General features: G+C 39.1%; 1 protein-coding gene across 3 annotated transcripts in view; it reads right to left on the reverse strand.

The window, feature by feature from the left end:
- Dydc1 (DPY30 domain containing 1) overlaps nucleotides 1–20,159 on the reverse strand; it is a 25,962-nt gene continuing 5,803 nt past the window's right edge. For 2 of the 3 annotated variants that reach the window (XM_037208690.1, XM_028854969.2), the window contains exons 4-7: nucleotides 18,156–18,248; nucleotides 3,595–3,645; nucleotides 2,909–3,010; nucleotides 1–192 (exon numbers count right to left, since the gene is read on the reverse strand). In XM_037208690.1, coding sequence (XP_037064585.1) covers nucleotides 163–192; nucleotides 2,909–3,010; nucleotides 3,595–3,645; nucleotides 18,156–18,248 — 276 coding nt within the window. In that variant the 3' untranslated portion in view covers nucleotides 1–162. The remainder of the gene's footprint in view (nucleotides 193–2,908; nucleotides 3,011–3,594; nucleotides 3,646–18,155; nucleotides 18,249–20,159) is intronic. The other variant, XM_028854970.2, reaches the window with a different exon arrangement.

Consider the following 20,159-nt stretch of genomic DNA (forward strand, 5'->3'; position numbering starts at 1 on the left):
TACTGAGAAATCTAAACTGTATTTTAAGGATACCCTTGAGTCCCATTTATAAAGTTAACCGGGGGAGTAGAGTTCAAGTTTGGAGGAAGAAAATACATATTAGGGCCCTTGTGATTTGATGTTTGAAACAGGTAGAAAATAATTCTTTGCAGTTGGTTGGTCCTACAAATCTTGATCAATGTTTAATGCAACCTAAAAGAAAAATACAGGGTAAATAAACTTTACTACAATGAAAAGACACAAAGAGAAGAAAACAGAGCTTAAGTAATATCAATGTGATCCTGTAAAGGAAGTTTTCTGAGTTCCAGATTATTTTAAAAGAGTACCCAAGTAGTATATAATTATACTTCATGTTCCCAAATGAAGTCTTATCCTTGTCTTTCTCATCCTTCCTAAGAGGCACAACCTTTCCAGAGCCACCTCCCTTTGAGAGCAGAACCCTTGTCCTGCTGATTGTGAGCCTTGGCCTTTAAGGGTGTAGTCATGTCTCCAGTTCAGGCACCTCTTACTGGAATTTCTAGTGGTTCCTTTACAGATGGACCTACAAACGCTGCATTCATTCCTCAACAGTATGCTCCCTTCCCTGGCTCAGTGAATACACTGGCTGCTGAATTTGAATCTTCTGCATGACCCTCCCATCCCTACCAGAGCTATACCATACATAAAGTGGGTTTGGATCATGTGCATATCTCAGAGACACTGAAATTCAACATCTCCATGACTAAAGCCTCCCTGTTCAAAAACCCTTCTTCCTCTTTTATGTTCACCAACTCATCCAATGATAAGACTCACAGCTCAGCTGCTCAAGACAAAAGGCTAGGATTCACTCTTGACACCCTCTCTCCATCTCTTGAGCCAAATTCAAGTCCATTCTGGTCACCTCTGTGCTCTCTAGCCCTGGTCATCTTGCATACAGATGACAGTACCCACTGACATGTGGTCTCCCCTTTGAATACCTGCTTCACTCTAACTCTCCACCTGATAAAAATCCTTATATGCTCCCAATAACTCCCTCTACTCCTACCTAAATCCCTTCTGTCTAAGTGACATGCACATGTGATCTGACACTTTCCACTTCCCTGCCTTTAAGTTTTACCATGCTCCTAGCTCTGTGAAGCTCAGCCCGAACCCTGGGCTATTTGGCTGCTTTTTGCCTTCTCTAATTCCAAATCTCCTTTCTTGGTCTCTTATAGTCTTTTCCCAATGACACATGGCTCAAGGGAATGGAACTGTTCATGTATTGTAGCTCCCTGCTGTGAATAGCTCTTGAAAACTCCTAAATTCATCTTTTTCTCTACTTCCAACAGCCACCATTAAATATTGTAATTCAGTGTGGTTCCTCGTGCTCCTGTCTGCAGGCCTTTTCACTCTGTACATTCGCCTCACCACCTTGCTCCCTCCCTTAGCTCAGTTAGCGTCTGTGTTCTTTCTGGATTACTACCAAATCTACTCACACCTACTTCCCCATTCTCCTCCCGACTGTAAAAAGAGTAGATGCTCTTTCTACAGTGCAGCTCTGATGAGATAAGTCTCCTGCTGCCTGAAGGAAAATGTCTGAGGCCCAGAGCAGGAATTAGAAGTTCTTTCAGGGTCTGGACCCGACTGTCTCCTGACCTTCTCCCTCTTTGCCCTAAGCACCATTCTTTTCTCTCGCCTACCTGGGTCTTCACCCTTCTTATGATTCCTGCCTACAATTCTTTCTGCATCAAGGTTCCTCTGTCCTCATCATGTCCCACCCTCTCAGTGCCCACAGAATGAAGTAACAAGATTTGCCTCTTCTAGTTCGCTTTCTTTCTGTTGCTGAGACAAACACCATGGCCAAAGGAATATGGAGGGAGCGGGCTATTCGGCTTACACTTCCAGATCACAATTCATCACTGAAGGAAGCTGGGGCAAGAACTGAAGCAGAATCCATAGAAGACTAGACTAGGCCAGACCACTATTTACTGACTCATTCCCTCACTTTCCTTATTTCTTATTCAGCCCAAGATTAGACATCACATTGCCCTCCTGGTAGGACAATGCCCCTGCTGATCTGAGTGAGCTATTCATGGCTCTTCTTTCAGTCATAAACTACACTGGTATGGGCAATAGAATCCTGGTCATTCTAATGATAAGCACTAAACCCCTCTGATTGTATTTTTCTTCTAGGCAAGAAACTCCATGAGGTGAAAACTGCCTTATTGCCCACTCCATCAGGTACAATGCCTGACACACAGACATCAAAACATGCTTGTTAAATAAACACATTCACTTACATACTATAAAAAACTTTGTTTGCATTAAACTGTTTATGTGTTTCCAGAGTTGGCTCCAGAGAGCCTGAATGGTTCTTTCTCTATTGAATTTAAGGATTGCGTATTTCAAAAAAATATTTCACACATGTATTTTTAAGAGGTTTTGACAGTTCCAAAATCTAACTGTAAAATAAATACACAGATACAGATGATTGGATATAGATAGAAGCATAGGCAGATATGATGCTATAGATGTAAATAGAGATATGCCACTGCTGGCTCATTGACAGGCAGAGCACCAGTTAAAAATCTGGTTAATGGGGCTAGAAAAGTGGCTCCGTGGTCAAGAGCACTGGCTGTTCTAGAGGACCTGTGGTTGGATCCTAGCACACCTATGTGGCACTCACAAACTTCTGTAACTGCAGTCCCAGGGGATCTGGTACCTCTTCCAGCCTCCACTAGCACTGCACAAATGTGGCACATAGACATATACATATAGTCAAAATACTCATACACATAAAGGTAAAATTTTTTAAAAAATTGGTTAGCACACACAAATTTGGTCTTCTTTGTATGAAGGAAAAGTTCTATTTGCCAACCCACTTCATATATACTAGACTTTATCAACATGAAACATAATCTGCTCTGAGATGACACATCATGATACTTACATCAGATAACATTGGCTCATCAAGCTCTTCCACTCTGCTCAAGTTAGGTGCCCCATACCGATCACTAATTTCAGCTAAGGTTTTGCCTGAGTCCACTGATTCCTACAGTCATATAAAAAAAAAAAAGGTTTTACTTTCACATGCCTTCAAAATTAACATGCTATTTTTCTTGCAATTTTGATATAAAATTTCTGAATTAACCACCCAAACTCAACATTGTTAATTAGCAGAATTCACCAAAGCCTAGTAACAAAAGAATTTTGGTAAGAAGCACTAAAAGTTATTTTTAATGCATTTAGAATTTCAAAATGCATAATTTGTAAGTAATTCTATTTGCTTCAAAATATACAAGTACATACTGCATGTCCAATTTTATCCACCTTGAGGGTTAGTTTAAAGCAACATACACCTGCAACTTATCATTAGAATATTCATTTGGACTGTCACTTGTATTGGGTTTTGGGTTTGCTTTTGTTTGTTAAAACAGTCTCACTATGTAGCTTTAGGCATGCCAGGAATCACAACTCTCCTGCCTCGGGCACTGTGATCACGTGTGTGCTCCACCATGCCCATCCTAGACCAGCAGTATTGACAGTGCCCTTATTCAGACTTTAGCCACTGATACAAAGATAAAGTTTCTATTCTAAAGCATGTATTCATCTCAGATAACACACATTCCTTCTCACCTCTGACAGGATGGACTCTTCACCCCTGGCTATGCCCTCCGGGCTCATGTCCTAAAAAAAATTCAGAATACTTTCATTTTTATTCCATGTTTGGTTTTCAAGAATTTTTATTTTTATAAAGTGCTATGATCAGTTTAACAGTAAAAACAATGTTAGTTTCTAAGGAGTGATCAGAATATAGTATACACAAAACAATGGACCAGTTTCATTTATTACTATATACTAATAGGAGATAACTATTTAAAATTAAATAAAAACTCTTTCAAAATGGGCCTACCAAAGGTGGAAGGTAAATCTCAATTGCTGAAGATACCACGCTAAGATACTTCAGAGACAGAGCCCTGAGCTGAAACTGACTTGAGTGTCTTTCTCTGGGGACAAGTTTGGGGATACCAGAAGGTGCCATGAGAGCTTCCAAAGAAACAAAGCAACCAACAGTCCTAGTCAGTTCTGATGCCCATGAACCACAACAACCACCAGCATTGCACCATAACCCTAAGGGTGCAGTGGTAGCATGCCTACCTTAGTGGTAACCAAGAACTCTCCAACTGGACTTTAGATCTGGTTAACAAGAGCGGCATCATGCTTGGTACTGGAAACTTGGTAACTACTCAGGTCAAACAAATTGGTGGATCTTGAAGGAGAACCTACAACCACTTTACTAAACCCACATAATCCCTAACTACACTCTTAAGTATTTGTCCTTGTACTCCTAGAAAAATGTAGTCCTCACCCCTCCGTGGAGGCCCATAAAGGTTTCCTACTGAGTTCTGAGTTTGCTTTACCCAGCAGAGCTGAATTAGAGAATTGCTTGACCATGTGCATTGTTTCTAGGTGATTAGAAGGGTCTATACATGGCTGAGTTAGGGAGAGGTCTTTTGCTCCACCCTTTGGCATTCCTACAAATAGCCTTTTAGAAGAGCCAAGAGGGACCAGTGGATTAGGATCCAGGCCCTCCTGAGGCTCTCCTGTTTTCTCTCCTTTCTATCCTTCTACCTAAATCTCTTATTCCTCCTCAAGAGTACCCTGGGGTACAATGTGGGAGCCAGTCTCCCAGCTGGCCTCCCACAGATGGCACCAAGAACAGGAACCAGGGACTTGGCAAAAGGAGTGTCAGGGGTGTCACAGGTATAAGGAGGCATGCTTGATAAGGAATTAAAATATAAAGGCGATGGTATTTTAATCTTAGGAGTGAAAATTTGGTGGCAGAATGCCAAAGTTGAAAAATGAACCTGCAGCGCATATTTCTCTCTATCTAGGTTTCTTTCCCTTTTTTCTCTCTCTTGATTTCTATCTATAAAAATTAAGAAAAAAATGTAAGGTAGAATATAGTGTAAGAAGAAATTTAGAATAAGAGTAGAATTAGGAATATTGGGTAAAAAGAAACTTAGTGTAAGGTAGAATAAAATAAGCAACAAAACAGAGGAACTATGTCCTTGATTTACAACCATGGAACTATGAATGCAAACTTCTGGGGAAGAATCAGAGAAAAATCTATCAAAGATGAGAAAAATTAGCAGAAAAAGATTCCTGTAAAAGCTTTTGGCCTGTGGATGGCTTAGATTTAAGTCTTGAGCTTCGGAGGAAAGGATTTCCCCTGAGGTGGATATAGTGGCATTTGCTCCACCCACGACCCTGGCTATACGGTCCAAAGGAGGAAGTGTTTGCTGTGGTTGGATGTGACCTCTGATAAAGAGATGGAGAGGGGACACAGCCCCTTCTCCCGGGTCCTGGCTGTGAGGTAAATTTGCTCCCCATCAGATCAGAGGACGACTTCTGCTATCTACTTTTTTCTGTAGTTGTGAATGTTTTTCCTCAATGTATATCTTAATAAATTCTGTTAGCCATTAAACAGACTCATGTGGATTGATCTTAATAAGTGGCACCCACGTGACAAAAAGACCCCAGACTCCCTGTAGCTTGTGACTGCAGCAGCTACAGGCGGTGGCAGCAGCAGGTAGGCTCAGAGGCTTGTGTGCTCACTGCAGGTCAACCACACTACGGAGAGTTAACTTGGTCCCAACCACATGGATCTGAGTCCCTCGTGTCCCTACTGGAGCTACTTGCATGACCAAACCCGAAAGTATGCGGGCAGCTGCTAGTGACTTTCTCTGCCCTGCAGAGCCCATGCAGCCCAACCTCCCAGGAAGGGCCTGGCATACAGCAGCCCGGTGCCTGTAGACCAGGCACCTCACGAGGTGTGTAAGTCAATCACTCTCTGACCAGGTAACTCACAAGGCAGCACTAGGTGCCTTTCTATTTTTGTGCTTTTAGCGACAGGATTGGGTCACAGTTCCCCACCTATTTAGAGAGTACCAGCAGACTGTTCCTTTACTTTTAAAATTGTTCAGTGTAGCAGCTGCCAATTCTAAGATACCCTGGGATGCTGTGCTCTGTCCTTAAGAGCACACCTGCCCACCCACCCACCAACTTCCACCACTCCAGCTGAGTCCAGTCACTGTGCCACACCCCTGCCTGCCATCAGCTCCAGAGTGGCTTAGGACTCCATGGCACTCAGCTACCCAAGAGCTGCCACAACACCTCTGTGCATCCCCCCCCCCCCCCCCCCCGCAGTGGCTTAAGCTGCTGTGTCCTGCAGCACTCAGCTACCCACAGGCTGCCACCGCTGCCATCACAACCACAGCCACGCATCCTCTCCCCAGCGGCTCACACTGCTGTGTCCTGCCTGGGCCAGGGATCTGCCACCCCTGCCCACTGTAACCAGCCCTATAGCACCAACCAGACAGGTAGCTCCTGCATGACTGTGCCTGAGAGCTTCCAGCTCATTGGTGTATTTCCTCATTGTTGTATATAATCTGTTGTGGTCCCAGCAACCCTACCTAGTACTCAAGGGTTGCCTGAGTGAGCACTTAAATTCACAAGAGCCATTCAGGGACCCCAGTCAGCTTGCACTAGACCTGCTTTAGCGCTACACCAGCAACACCTGCTGGCTGAACAGCGCTACTACACCCAAAAACCATTGCAAGGACCAAGGAAACCAGTTTTTCATTCCAGGTAAGAGTACTTGATAATTTTATACTTTAAAACTGATTAATAAATAAACAATAAAAATTTCCTTTACAAATTTTGAATATTTCTCAAAACATGGCAGAAAATAGTACTTCACAAGGATTTAAGAATTTTTTTATTTGAATGACAAATGAGATTTTTTTAGGAAATATGTAACCTTCCTGGGACCTATTTGGTATACATAATTTTAGCATTTACCATAATAATTCGTATAACATTGAAAAACTAATTTAATAATAATAACAAAGATGAGTCATTATTGAGACTGATACAGGCTTTGCAAGGTAGCAATGAAGATTTATATAAAAAGATTCTTTCTCTGGAATCTGCTACCCCAAAATTACAAGGAACTAATAAAGACTTGAATAAACAGATTCTTTCTCTGGAATCTACTAACCAGGATTTACAAGGTAGTAATAAAGACTTACATTTAAAAAAAAATATTTATCTGGAATCTGCTAACCAGGATTTACAAGGTAGTAATAAAGACTTACATAACAGGCTCCTTAGTTTGGAATCTGCTAACTTACTACAAGAAATTCAGTCCATTAACAATAAATGTACAAACGGATTTGATTTTATTGATAAGAGATATGAATACTTAATGGATAGAACAATAGCTCTCCAGGGTGATGTTGTCACTGCTCAGACACTTTATAAGGAAGAAAGGTTATCATTAACTGATAAAATAAGGTCTATGGAATCATGTGTTTCAGAAGAACATAAAAGGTTGCATGATTCCATGAGAAATCTGGAATCCCTTGCAACAGAGGAGGTTTACTCAGTGGGACAGATCCTAGGTGCTTGTTTGCAAGCCCTGGAAGAAACTCTCAGTAAAAATGACAAAGGACCTGATAAGTAGAAAGGCAAGACCATACAGCTCATAAAATCTCCAGGTGGCTCTCATACAATGACTTATCCTGTCATCATCCATGAGAGGCCAGCAGATGATAGACATCCTGAGCAATGTGTGGAATATACATTACAATCTATTCTGATGAGAGATTTTTTTTAAAATACGAAGGAAACAGTAGTCACATATGGCATACACTCAACATTTGTAAGACAAATGTTTAATTTGTGGTTTACCTCAAATAGAATCATACCAGATGACTGGAATCAGTTAACTTCACCTGTTCTAGAATATAGTTAGCAGTTGCAATGGAAAAACTGGTTGAGCCGGGCGGTGGTGGCGCACGCCTTTAATCCCAGCACTCGGGAGGCAGAGGCAGGCGGATCTCTGTGAGTTCGAGGCCAGCCTGGACTACCAAGTGAGTCCCAGGAAAGGCGCAAAGCTACACAGAGAAACCCTGTCTCGAAAAAAACCAAAAAAAAAAAAAAAAAAAAAAAAACTGGTTGAAAACAGAGGCAAGGAATCTGGAACAACAAGGTAAGATCAGAAGTTTTGAGATTTCCCAAGATCAAATCCTTGGTGAAGGATGTTTCACTGATATGAATGTACAAGCCACTTATGCTGAGTATACAATAACCCTATGACATACAGCAGCACTAAATGCTTGGGGAAAAATTCCAGAACCAGGAAAACCAACTGAGGTATACACAAAAATATTCCAGGGACTGCAAGAACCTTTCACTATTTTTTTTTTTAACAAAAGCTAACAACGGCTATAACAAAAGCTGTGTCAGATAAAGAATTAAAACAAGTGTTAACTGGATCCTTGGCATTTGACAATGCTAATACAGAATGCAAAAGAATACTTATGCCATTAAAGGTCAGATCAGCTCCTTTGGAAGAATGGATTCAGTATACAATTGGTGCTGAGTCTGTTAATCATAGTAATGAAGTTTGGACAGAAAAGGCATTTTCCAAGGGTGGAAGAAGGCCCCAGATTACCAAATGTTTTAACTGTGGTACATCAGGTCATATAAGTAAAAACTGTACATGGGGTGCTCCTAGAAATACTCCTTGTAGGAATAACCCAAACAGGAGACCCCAAACTTCTGGATTATGTAGAAGATGCAGCAAAGGCCAACATTGGACCAACGAGTGCAGATCAATGGTAGATATATGAGGCAACACCTTACCATCAGGAAACACCTCAGGGGGCCTCTTGCAGACTGCCAAATTGAAATGGTCCAAACATTTCCAGTCACTGTGAAGGAAATTCCTCTCCAGGACAATTAAATAGCCCATTATCTAATGTAAAGAATGAGATTGCACTGAATGATAGAACAGTTCTGATAGATGAATCAAAAGTTCCAAAGAACACAATGAAACAAATATTTTGGCAGACTTCCATAAATGAACAAAGACCAAAGATTATAATTTGAATTAATGGCACTGTTCTGGAGAGCCTGGTAGACACAGGTGCAGATATGACTATAATTACACCAAAATCATGGCATACGAATTGGCGTCTGCAAGAAGTAGCTGTCCAGTTTCTAGGGATTGGAACCCTATCTCAGACAAAACAGAGTTCGAGATGGGTTGAATGCATAGGGACAGAAAGACAGAGGAAGGCTGGAGCCATATGTGGCAAATGTAGCAGTGAATCTTTGGGGACAAGATCTGTTACAGCAGTGAAATACTCAGATTAAAATTCCTACAATCTTAGAAAGGGAATACATACCAATGCATATTTCTAGGAATAATATTATACATACTATAAAAAACAGTAACCAACTATTAAGGCTGTACATAAACAGAACACAACTGCTATTGAACTCTCAGAAGTGCCAACAGCCCTACGTTTAAAATGGCTAACTCTGAAACCTGTTTAGGTTGGACAATGGCCTTTAACAAAAGAAAAACTGCAAGCTTTAGAACAGCTGGTTCAATAGCAGTTAAATGCTCAACACATTGAAGAATCTACCAGCCCTTGGAATTCTCCTGTATTTGCTATTAGAAAAAAGTTTGACAACTGGAGAATCCTGGCAGATCTGAGAGCTATTAATAAAGTAATTCAGCCTATGAGCTCCTTACAGATTGGGATGTCCTTGCTTTCTCTACTACCTAAAGAATGGCCTATAATAGTTACTGACTTAAAAGACTATTCTTTACTATACCTTTACAAGAAAATGATAGAGAAAAATTTGCCTTCACAGTACCTATTTATAACAATTCCCAGCCAGTCCAGAAATATCAATGGAAGGTCCTCCCACAGGGAATGTTAAACAGCCCTACCCTGTGCCAATATTTTGTGCAAAAACCATTGGAGATAATTTGTGTGAAATTGCCACAATCCATAATTTATCATTATATGGATGATATTTTAATAGCTGATCCAAAGTTAGATACCTGAAAAGCATGTTTGAAGAAGTAAAGAAAGTTTTGCCTCACTGGGGACTACAAATTGCTCCTAAAAAAATATAAAGAGGAGATTCTATTAATTACTTAGGATATAAGATAGAGCTACAAAAAAAATTAGACCCCAAAGGGTACAACTCAGGAGAGATTGATTGCAGACTCTTAATGATTTTCAAAAATTGTTAGAAAGCATTTCCAACTAACAGGGTATCATTGGAATAATTAAAGATGGACTAAAAAAAATGGCTAATACTCTAAAAAGGGACAAAGACTTAAATAGTCCAAAAGAATTATCAGCCGAAGTTGAGAAAGAATTGGCTCTAGTAGAAAAGAAACTATGAGAAGTGCATGTGGATCATGTGAATTCATAACTTAAATGTATTCTGGTCATACTCCCCTCCAGACATTCCCCCACAGGGATTTTGATGCAGAGGGAAGATATTATATTAGAATGGATATTTCTGCCACATAAACCAAATAAGAAACTTATGTAGAAAAGATCTCTGATTTGATTCAAAAAGGGAAATTAAAACTTTTCTAGTTGACAGGAATGGACCCAGCAGAAATTGTAGTACCTTTAACTAATGAGGAAATTTCCTTGCTATGGAAAGATAATAAATATTGTCACAGAGCCTGCAGTAACTTTAGGGGAGAGATTAACAACTGTTATCCCAAAAGTACAAGAATAGAATTCATAAAGAGAACATTGTACAACATAAGCCAATTTCTGGAGTCCTCATATTCTATACTGATGCAAATAAATCAGGGAAATCAGGATACATATCAGGAGACTTAAGTAAAGTGGTTCAAAGTCCATATAACTCTGTACAAAAAAACAGAACTGTATGTCATTCTTATGGTACTGATGGATATCACAGAACCCCTCAATATAGTCACTGACTCTCAATATGCATAGAGAGTTGTTTTACATATTGAAACTGCTGAATTTTTTCCTGATAATACATAATTAACTTCATTGTTCATACAATTATAGGAAATCATCAGAAATAGGGAACATCCTATATATATATATATAAAACACACATCAGATCCCATACAAATCTGACAGGATCTCTAGCACAAGGTAATGATGAAATTGACCAGTTACTAATAGGAAATGTTCTAGAAACCTCAGAATTTCATAAGAAAAACCATGTAAATAGCAAGACTTTGAAGAGATTTCTCCATCACCTGGCAACAAGCCAAGGAAATTGTAAGAAAATGTCCTACTTGTTTCTTCTATACCAAGACTTCATTACCCACATGAAGCAATCCAAAATGTATACAAAGAAATAAAATTTGGCAGATGGATGTGTTTCATTTCACAGAATTTGGAAGTATGTGCACCATACCATTGACACCTATTCAGAATTTCAGTGAGCAACTCCTATGAGTTCTGAAAAGGCTGATTCTGTGATTACACACCTATTAGAAGTTATGGCCATCATGAGAACACTTGTACAAATTAAGACTAATAATGCCCAACATATGTCTCAAATAAAATGAGACAGTTTTTTGCTTATTATAATATCAAGCATGTTACAGGTATACCACACAATCCCACAGGTGCTGGGAATGTCTTTCTGTATGCTGTGAATGTGTGTTACTTTTATTTGGTTGATAAATAAAATGCTGATTGGCCAGTAACCAGGCAGGAAGTATAGTATAGGCGGAAAAAGCAGAGAGGAGAATTCTGGGAACATGAAGGTTGAGTCAGGAGACGCTGCCATCCACCACCATGAGAAGCAAGATGTAAAGATACCAGTAAGCTATGAGCCATGTGGCAAGGTACAGATTTATAGAAATGGGTTAATTTAAGATGTCAGATCTAGCTAGAAAGAAGCCTGAGCAATTAGGCCATACAGTTTTAATTAATTAAGCCTCTGTGTGTTTATTTGGGTCTGAGCGGCTGCAGGCCCTGGTGGGACTGGAAAAACTCCAGCTACAAACAGGCCAAGCAGTCATAGAAAGATCCAATCAAACTTTAAAGGATATGCTAAATAAACAGCATCAGGTAAAAATGACTCCTAGAAATGGATTGCATAAAGCTTTATTGACCTTGAATTTTCTCAATGCTGATGAGAAAGGAACAACAGCTTTGGAGAGAAATTGGACAACAGAAAAAACTTATGAGCTAAACCAACTGGTGTATTTCAAAGATGTGTTGACCTCAGAATGGAAACCAGGATACATTCTACATTGGGGAAAAGGTTTTGCTTTTGTTTCTACAGGAGAAAAAAAGCTATGGATACCAATAAAGTTAATAAAAATTCAATTTGAACAGGAGAAACCCCTTGATGAAGAGAAGTAAAAGCTCACCCACAGATGTGACATCTACACAAGTTGTAAGAAAAATTTAACAAACAAGGGTTGGGGTGGGGTTCTGTTTTTTGTCTTTATAGGATAATAGAAATACCAATCTTCCAGAAATTATAAGGCCTTGAATATCCAGACATCTACAGCAGAAGGAAAGAATCTATTGGCACCAATATACACAGGTTAATATCTCACTGCCTAATATCTATATCTATTTAACTCTAGAAAAGTTGTGGTTCTGATTCAATTATATATCAAGCTGGTTTGGAATTGGAATTTGGCTCCCTCCTTCTCTAAACCCAAGCATACTGCTAAAAGAAAAAGTTAAGAGATTCTGTCTCATATCAGAAGAGCTGTCTGCTGTGGGACAGAAGAAAATCAATAAAAAGGGGCCATTGTCATCAAGATTCTATTTCTTTTCATGCTTGTCCATGCTTGTCATTTTTATCGGTATGCTAGTTAGGTTCTCCAGACTTACAGAAACATATGTCAGATGGATAGGTAATCTTCAAACATTTCATATACCTAGAGAATATGGCATTCAAAAGTTTTGATAACTGAGAATTCTGTTGAGTGTGGGTGGATGGATGTGGCCCACTCCAGGAAAAGTGTCAGGTGAAGGAAATATATCTATCAATGCCAGCTCAGGGAGAACAGAAATCTCCCATGGTAAAAGGGCAAAATCTTGACTCAAAAACCTCCTGTGGTAAAAACAAAAGCTTGAATATAGACCATGTGAACAGAAGTTTTCTCCTGGACCCAGAAATGTTGTTTGTTCATAACAGTGTGACCATATAGAGAAAGGCAGTTTGGGAAATGTAGTCCATAAAAGAGATACTGTTACTGCACTGCCCAAAAACTCTGTGTTTTCAGTGGTTTTTAAGCTCAAAATGCTATTTTTTTCCACAAGCTTTGTTAACTTGCCTCCTGGGAATAAGAAACAGGTAAACAGTTTGCCTGTCAGGTGGGAATTATTTGCTATGAAAAAGCAAGATGGTAAAGTGAATATAAAACAGGCATTTCTTATAGTCCTCAAGGACAAGATATAATGGAAAGAACCCATGGCTTTAAAAAATTAAGAAGGGGGAAATTGTCCCCTCAGAAGCTTGCTGGCTGCCTGAGTTTGATATGATGTGTGGAACAGAGAAATGTCAGCTCCAATGATGCTCCTCCAGAAGAACTGGAATAACTTTCAGAATGATGTTAAAGCTGACCATGAACTCTGAACTTTCAGAAATAAAGTAGTATTGAGTTCACTTATAATTTTTTCTATCATAACTCATGATTTGCATACTGTCTTGTTGAAAGAAAATAAGTTAGTTCTGCTAAGAGATTCTTTCTAGACGTTTGCTAAAGTTTATAAAATAGTTCTATAGGGTTTCTTTTTTAATATAAATTTGGTAAATAGTTCTTCTAAGAAATCTCTTCTAGATATGTGCTAAAATTTGGAAAATAGTCCTATAGTTTCCTTTTGAATATAAGTTTGTAAAAAGTGTAAATGTTGAATGTAAGACTAAATTGTTGAATGTAAGTCTGTAAAAAGTGTAAATGTTGCTGGGCGGTGGTGGCGCACGCCTTTAATCCCAGCACTTGGGAGGCAGAGCCAGGCGGATCGCTGTGAGTTCGAGGCCAGCCTGGGCTACCAAGTGAGCTCCAGGAAAGGCGCAAAACTACGCAGAGAAACCCTGTCTTGAAAAACCAAAAAAAAAAAAAAAAAAAGTGTAAATGTTGAAAGTATAAATGTTAAATGTAAGTTTATACTAGAATTGTTTTTATTACATCATCAATTCAATATCTGTCTAGTCTGGACAAAGTAAATAACATTAATTTTTAAAAGATAAACTAAATCAATCACATTAGAAGCATCTTGAAATTTTTATTACTCTCTTACCTTTAGACATATTTGAATACTTTTTATGATAGCTTAAAATATAATTTTTATTATCTCAGTGGCCCCTGGAAAACTTAAGTGAAGATGTTATAATTAGGGGAACTTTTCTGTCTTCTTCCAAAAAGTTTCCACTCTGTCTGTTTCTGTTTAGAAAGGGGTAGGCCTCCCGCAAAGAGGTAAGCCTCCCATAATCGAGTTAGTTAATACAGAAATTCTACTGCTGTGCTAGGAACACATGTATAAATGAGGTACTAAACAGATAAAAGTGTTTTTATAATCAGCATGGGTTTTTGTTTACTTGAGTGGATACTTTGAAATTATTTGAAATGGCTGTTTTCTCCTGGGAATCAAAATAGTCTCTTAAAAGTTTTATTGAACATCTGGGGGAAAGGCTTGGTGCAGCTAAGACTGCTGCTGTAATCACCTTAGACTCATTCCAATAAGGATATTCCATCTTTATTATCCTTTACTGGGAGGTGTGAAAGCTGTGGAAACAGATGTGGATGTTTGCAAGCTCAGTAGGGACCAGGGCCAGAGCTGAGTTAAGCTCTGTACTGCCTCCTGCTAGAGGCTGGTAGCCAAAGATGGGCTTGATAACTCCATGAATGTACGAATGTAAAATTAATCAAGAAGGATAGCCTAATACAGGCATAGTCTATCTGAGAGGTCTGGGGGGCCCTATTTTATATCAAGAAGGGGGAATTATAGAGACCCACAAAGGTTTCCTGGTAAGATCTGAGCTTGCTGTACCCAGCAGAGCTGAATTAGAGGATTGCTTGACCATGCATGGTTTCTGGATAATTGGAAGGGTCTACACTTGGCTAAGCTAGGGGGAGGTCTTTTCCTCCACCCATTGGTATTTTTATAAATAGCCCTTTAAAAGAGACAGGAGGGGCCAGTAGCTAAGGATCCAGGTTCTCCCAAGGCTATCCTGTGTTTCTATCCATTTCTCTGCCCTCTATACTTCTATCTAAATCTCTTATCCCTCACTCCTCAAGAGTACCCTGGGGTACAATGTGGGAGCCAGTCTCCCAGCTGGGCTACCACACCCCTCATTAAGGAAACTTCTCTTTGCATTAGACAGAGACCATTACAGAAAGCCACATTAAATTTAAACCACATTAAAATTAAATAATAAAACCATATTCAATTAAAATTAAAATGCAGAGTTGTGGAGACCAGCTTCAGTGTATACATTTATAAAACACCTCTTGCACCTAAGGCTCAGGGGACATAGAAGAGGGGATGGAAAGATTGTATGAACCAGAGGATTAGGGGGTTTGCTATGAGACTGTGTCTCCTAGTAATGTCAGAAGTTACACCATAAAGTATCACTAGCATGACTGCATAAACATGATTTGAACAAAGGCAATAATAGACATATCAAATGAAACAGAAGAAAGCCCATGAGACCTCAACACTACACAAAGAACTGCAGGCAACTAAGAAATGCTGAGAGTAGAAGAAATAAATATTCTTCCCCAGGGAAAAACAGACTAATTGGTTGTCCAATGACAAATGGTCAGACCTAAAAACATATACAAAAGTAACATTATGCAGACAGAGCAGGTTATAGTTAGAAAAAAAAAAAAAAAAAAAATATATATATATATATATATATATATATATATATATATATATATATATCAGTAAATAATGGAAAAAGAGGCCATGAATTTGAAAGAAAGCAAGGGAAGGTTTGGTGGGATGAAAGGAAATAGAGAAATTATATAATTGCATTACAGTCTCAAAAATAAAAGGAAGATGTATAAAAAGATACATTGTATGAAATTTTTTAAGACAATAAAAATATTATGAATTTTAAAAATGGACTGAATGAAACATTAAAATTGGAAAAATTCGGGGCTGGAGAGATGGCTCAGAGGTCAAGAGCACTGACTGATCTTCCAGAGGTCCTGAGTTCAATTCCTAGCAACCACATGGTGGCTCACAACCATCTGTAATGACATCTGGTGCCCTCTTCTGGCCTGCAGTCATACATGCTGTATACATAATAAATAAATAAATCTTTAAAAAAAAAATTGGAAAAATTCTAGCAACTATGTAAAGCAACATTACAGTAATGTCTTAGAATATGATATTTTTAAAGAGAGCTTGAAGTTGGGCTTTATATATAGGAAGAAAGGAATGTATATTCCTAAATGAATTAACCATGTCTAAGTTACTGTCCAATTCCCAAGTGGTCTCCATAGGTCCTTAACAACACTCATATGCTGCAGGGAAAATGTTCCACTCAGCATAGGAGGCTACTCCTGAATGAGAAGATATTCTTTTTTATTTTATTTAATTTATTTATTTATTTATTTTTTTTTTTTTTTTTTTTTTGGTTTTTCGAGACAGGGTTTCTCTATGTAGTCCTGGCTGGACCAAAGCTTGCTATGAAACCAAGCTGGCCTTGAACTCACAGAGATTCTCCTACCTCTGCCTCGTGAATGCTAGGATCAAAAGTGTGCACCACTATACTGGCTTTTCTAGGAAGTTCTTATCCTGAAACCACACAGTAGCCCCAGGCAGTTTATATTCTTAAAGGACCACAACCTGAAACCATAAGGATGAATATTGGAAACTAACCTTCCCCTTAGTTCTTTTAACTAAAACCAGAAAATAAATCTGTTCCTTCACCATGGTGGGAGCTACAACATGTGACTCCAGAACCCAGTAAGATTCAAGTTTCTCATCCTTTGCGACTAACAAAAGCATCAGGAGGAAGGCTGAAATCAGTATCAGACCACAGCAGGGAAAACTGTTAGCTCTTGACTCTCTTACTCCCAAGAGTCTGAGGCAAGCATCCCAGAATCCAGCCCCTATTCAACTCAGGATTCTTCAAATCTATTTGAGAATGACAGCTTACACTGTGTGTCTATAGGCCAGAGCAAGGGATATGACTAGAGTCTGAGTAGTGAGTGAAGGAGCGAGACAAGGATACTTTCCGGGGTCGAGATGAGCAACACTAAGCCAATGTGGACATGAAGTATAAAAGTTGTGTTGACTCCAGGTCACACAGGCTTGCTATCTGGAGACAAGGGTGTGACCCTCTGGTGTGTTAATATTTGTGCTAGCTTATATACATACTCAACAAATGCTCCTTTTGCAAAAGCTAACATCAGTATCTAGATGCTAAAACTAGCCACAGATATTTGAATTTATCCTCCATTATCTCACTTTTTATTCAATTCATCACCTATACATCTCTAAAGAAATATCTTTAATCCCAGCACTCAGAGGGAGAGATAGGTGGATCTCTGAGTTCTAGGCCAGCCTGGTCTACATAGTGAGTTCTAGGACAGGCGGAGCTACACAGAAAAACCCTATCTTGGAAAAAAAATGAAAAGTTTCAAATAATGGTTTTTCTCATCTGACCCACTAATAAACATATCAAATATATTTGCTAAAATTTGCTTCTGATTTCAGTTTTAATTATGGATTCAATAAAGGGAGTTGCAGTTGGGTAGGGGAGATAGTAGCCATAAATACAATCATTTAGAAATCAGGCCTAGATGGCATACATTTTCAGGATATCAGGAAATATTGGCTAAACTAGAGATTTGACCCTATGTCCATATTGCCAATGAAAATTGGCTTTTTTTTTCAACTAAGTCACTGCACTGTTTATTTTCATAAGGGACATGAAAAATCAACCTAAGAACAGATTTTTAAAATGTAAATTATTTTCTTGGTATATCTAACATGAAGAAAAGCAACACACTGCTGTCTCATCCATCCAAATACCTTCAAATCAGCCACCATAATTAACAGCAGCTGTCTCCTGACAAAACCATTGACAGTCTTCCTCTAGAGGCCCGTGTGGCTCAAGAAGGCACACATGTGACTCCCTGCTTGATGCCTATGGTGCTGTGCTGCAACCTCTGCTGCGAAACAGGGGAGCAGACAGAGAGACTGAGGCTTAAAGTCCCACGGGTGATGGGAACAGGTGTCTGGGTTCCGCATCCTATAGTCTTTCTGCTGGCATGGCTGGAAGAAAGAGCCTGAAGAGTCTAGAAGCGTCTAAGGAGCAAACACTCGACATCAGATTACCTTATTTAATTCTTGTTGAGTTCTCTGGAGTTCTTCTGTCTCCTGCTTCTCTTTTTCTTGCATTTCCAATTCCAGTTGGAATGCCAGCTGCTGCTGAAGAGTCACAGGTATTTAAATCATACGACAGTGATAAGAGAACAATAGCTAGACCTCAACCCTACCACTCTTTGTGTGTGTGTGTCTGTCTGTCTGTTTGCTTGTTTTAGACAGGTCTTGCCTATGTAGCCCAGATGGGATTCTAACTCAAAAGGATCCTCTTGCCTCCACCTCTCTAGTGCTGACATTCCTGGAAACACCACACCTGCTTATGTGTCACTTTTAAGTCCCCAACTAAATTTTGGAAAACTAGAAAAATGATTATATTCAAATAATACTCAGCTTCTACAATGATTTATTTCCTTAAGCATAAAAAAAATGACATTTCTTTAATTGCCAAAAGTAGGAAGTGGTGGATACAGAGTCAAGCTATGTCTCTTTTGTTCTTAAAACTACAAATAAGACTAGAGTGATTTTTCTGAGGTGAGATCTTTATAAGTTTGGCTGGGAGAGAACCAACTCTTGGATGCAAAGCAGTGAGTGAGAACAGTCTGATGACCATGAAAGTGTGTATCTGTAAACACTGCTGATCAACAGCATGCTTGGTCCTAATGCAGAATGCATGTCACACTAGAATAGATGTCAGCAATAAAGCCTGTGGACCAAATGGGATACAACTCCTGTTTGGGTGCAGCTCAGAAGCCAAGAATATCATGTACATTCTGCAATGGTTGAGGGAAAATGAAATCAAAAGAATAGTAATATATGAAAGTTATATAACATCCAAGTTTCAGGATCTATAAATAAAGTTTTGTTGATATGCATCTAGGCTCATTCTATTGTGAATTGTCTATGACTGCTTTTTGCTGGCAACAAAATAGCAAAGCAGTCATTATAAAAGGTCACATGTGGTGTCACTGTGGCACTACAAATCAGATAACACTGCACACCAATAGTGTTTGGAGTGTCCTGATATCACTATGCTGTGGCAATTAAAAAATTGATACCATCACAAAACTGGATGCAGTGATACACACTTGTAGTTCCAGTCTTTAAGAACTTAAGACAGGAGAATCTGAAGTTGGGTACTGATTAGGACTAATATATTGAGACCTTGTCACAAAGAAACAAACAATAATAAAAGAAGATGTGGCTGTTGACTGACACACTTTAAAGACAAAATGGGGCATGCAAAGATTTTTACCTCAATAGCAAAATGCAATTTTGTTTTGTTCAATATAATGACACTGCACTAAAAGAATGCAACAAACATCATTCACAGATGATGCACATGTCACAATAGTCTTAACTCACATTGAAAGCAAAGGTCAAGGGTCATCAGAAAGCTAAGTGGGTAAAAGCATTGTTGGTGAGCCTTACAACCCGAGTTGCATCCCCATAACCCCTGCAAAAGAGCAAGAAGAGAACCAACCCACAAAGTTGCCCTCTGACCTCCATGCATGGGCCACAGTGTGCACGTGTTCTGCTTCCCACCCCTGCACAAACTACACACACATACACCCTCACAATGATATTTTAAATTTAAAAAAGAAAGCAAATGTTAAAAATAGAAAATTTAAGACTGATTCCTCTTATCACTGCAGAATTTCTTCAAAAAAAATTAAAACAAGCTTACAAAAATATGAAGTATCTAAGTAATTTATTTGCTCTCAAAGTGAGGAATGACATTTGCCAATGTGAGTTAATTTGAACAGCGGTGATTTACATACTCAAAGATATGTGTCCCCCTGCAAATTAGTTTTTTTAGATCGTTGGACTCCTAGTGAGAAAGCTAGATCTTAGGTCTCAAACCTGAGACAAATGGCTAACATATCAAAGTGGACTTGGCCGCCAGGTTCTCCCAGCATCCCTCATTCCCTACCTGTTAGAGAGTATGGCCAGCAAACTCCACCCCCTATTCTAAACTTTTCTATCCCAGGGGTGGGGTGCCCTTCCTTCAGCTTCCCT

The sequence above is a fragment of the Peromyscus leucopus genome, chromosome 9 (genome assembly GCF_004664715.2).
Source record: "Peromyscus leucopus breed LL Stock chromosome 9, UCI_PerLeu_2.1, whole genome shotgun sequence".
In the NCBI taxonomy this organism is placed as follows: domain Eukaryota; kingdom Metazoa; phylum Chordata; class Mammalia; order Rodentia; family Cricetidae; genus Peromyscus; species Peromyscus leucopus.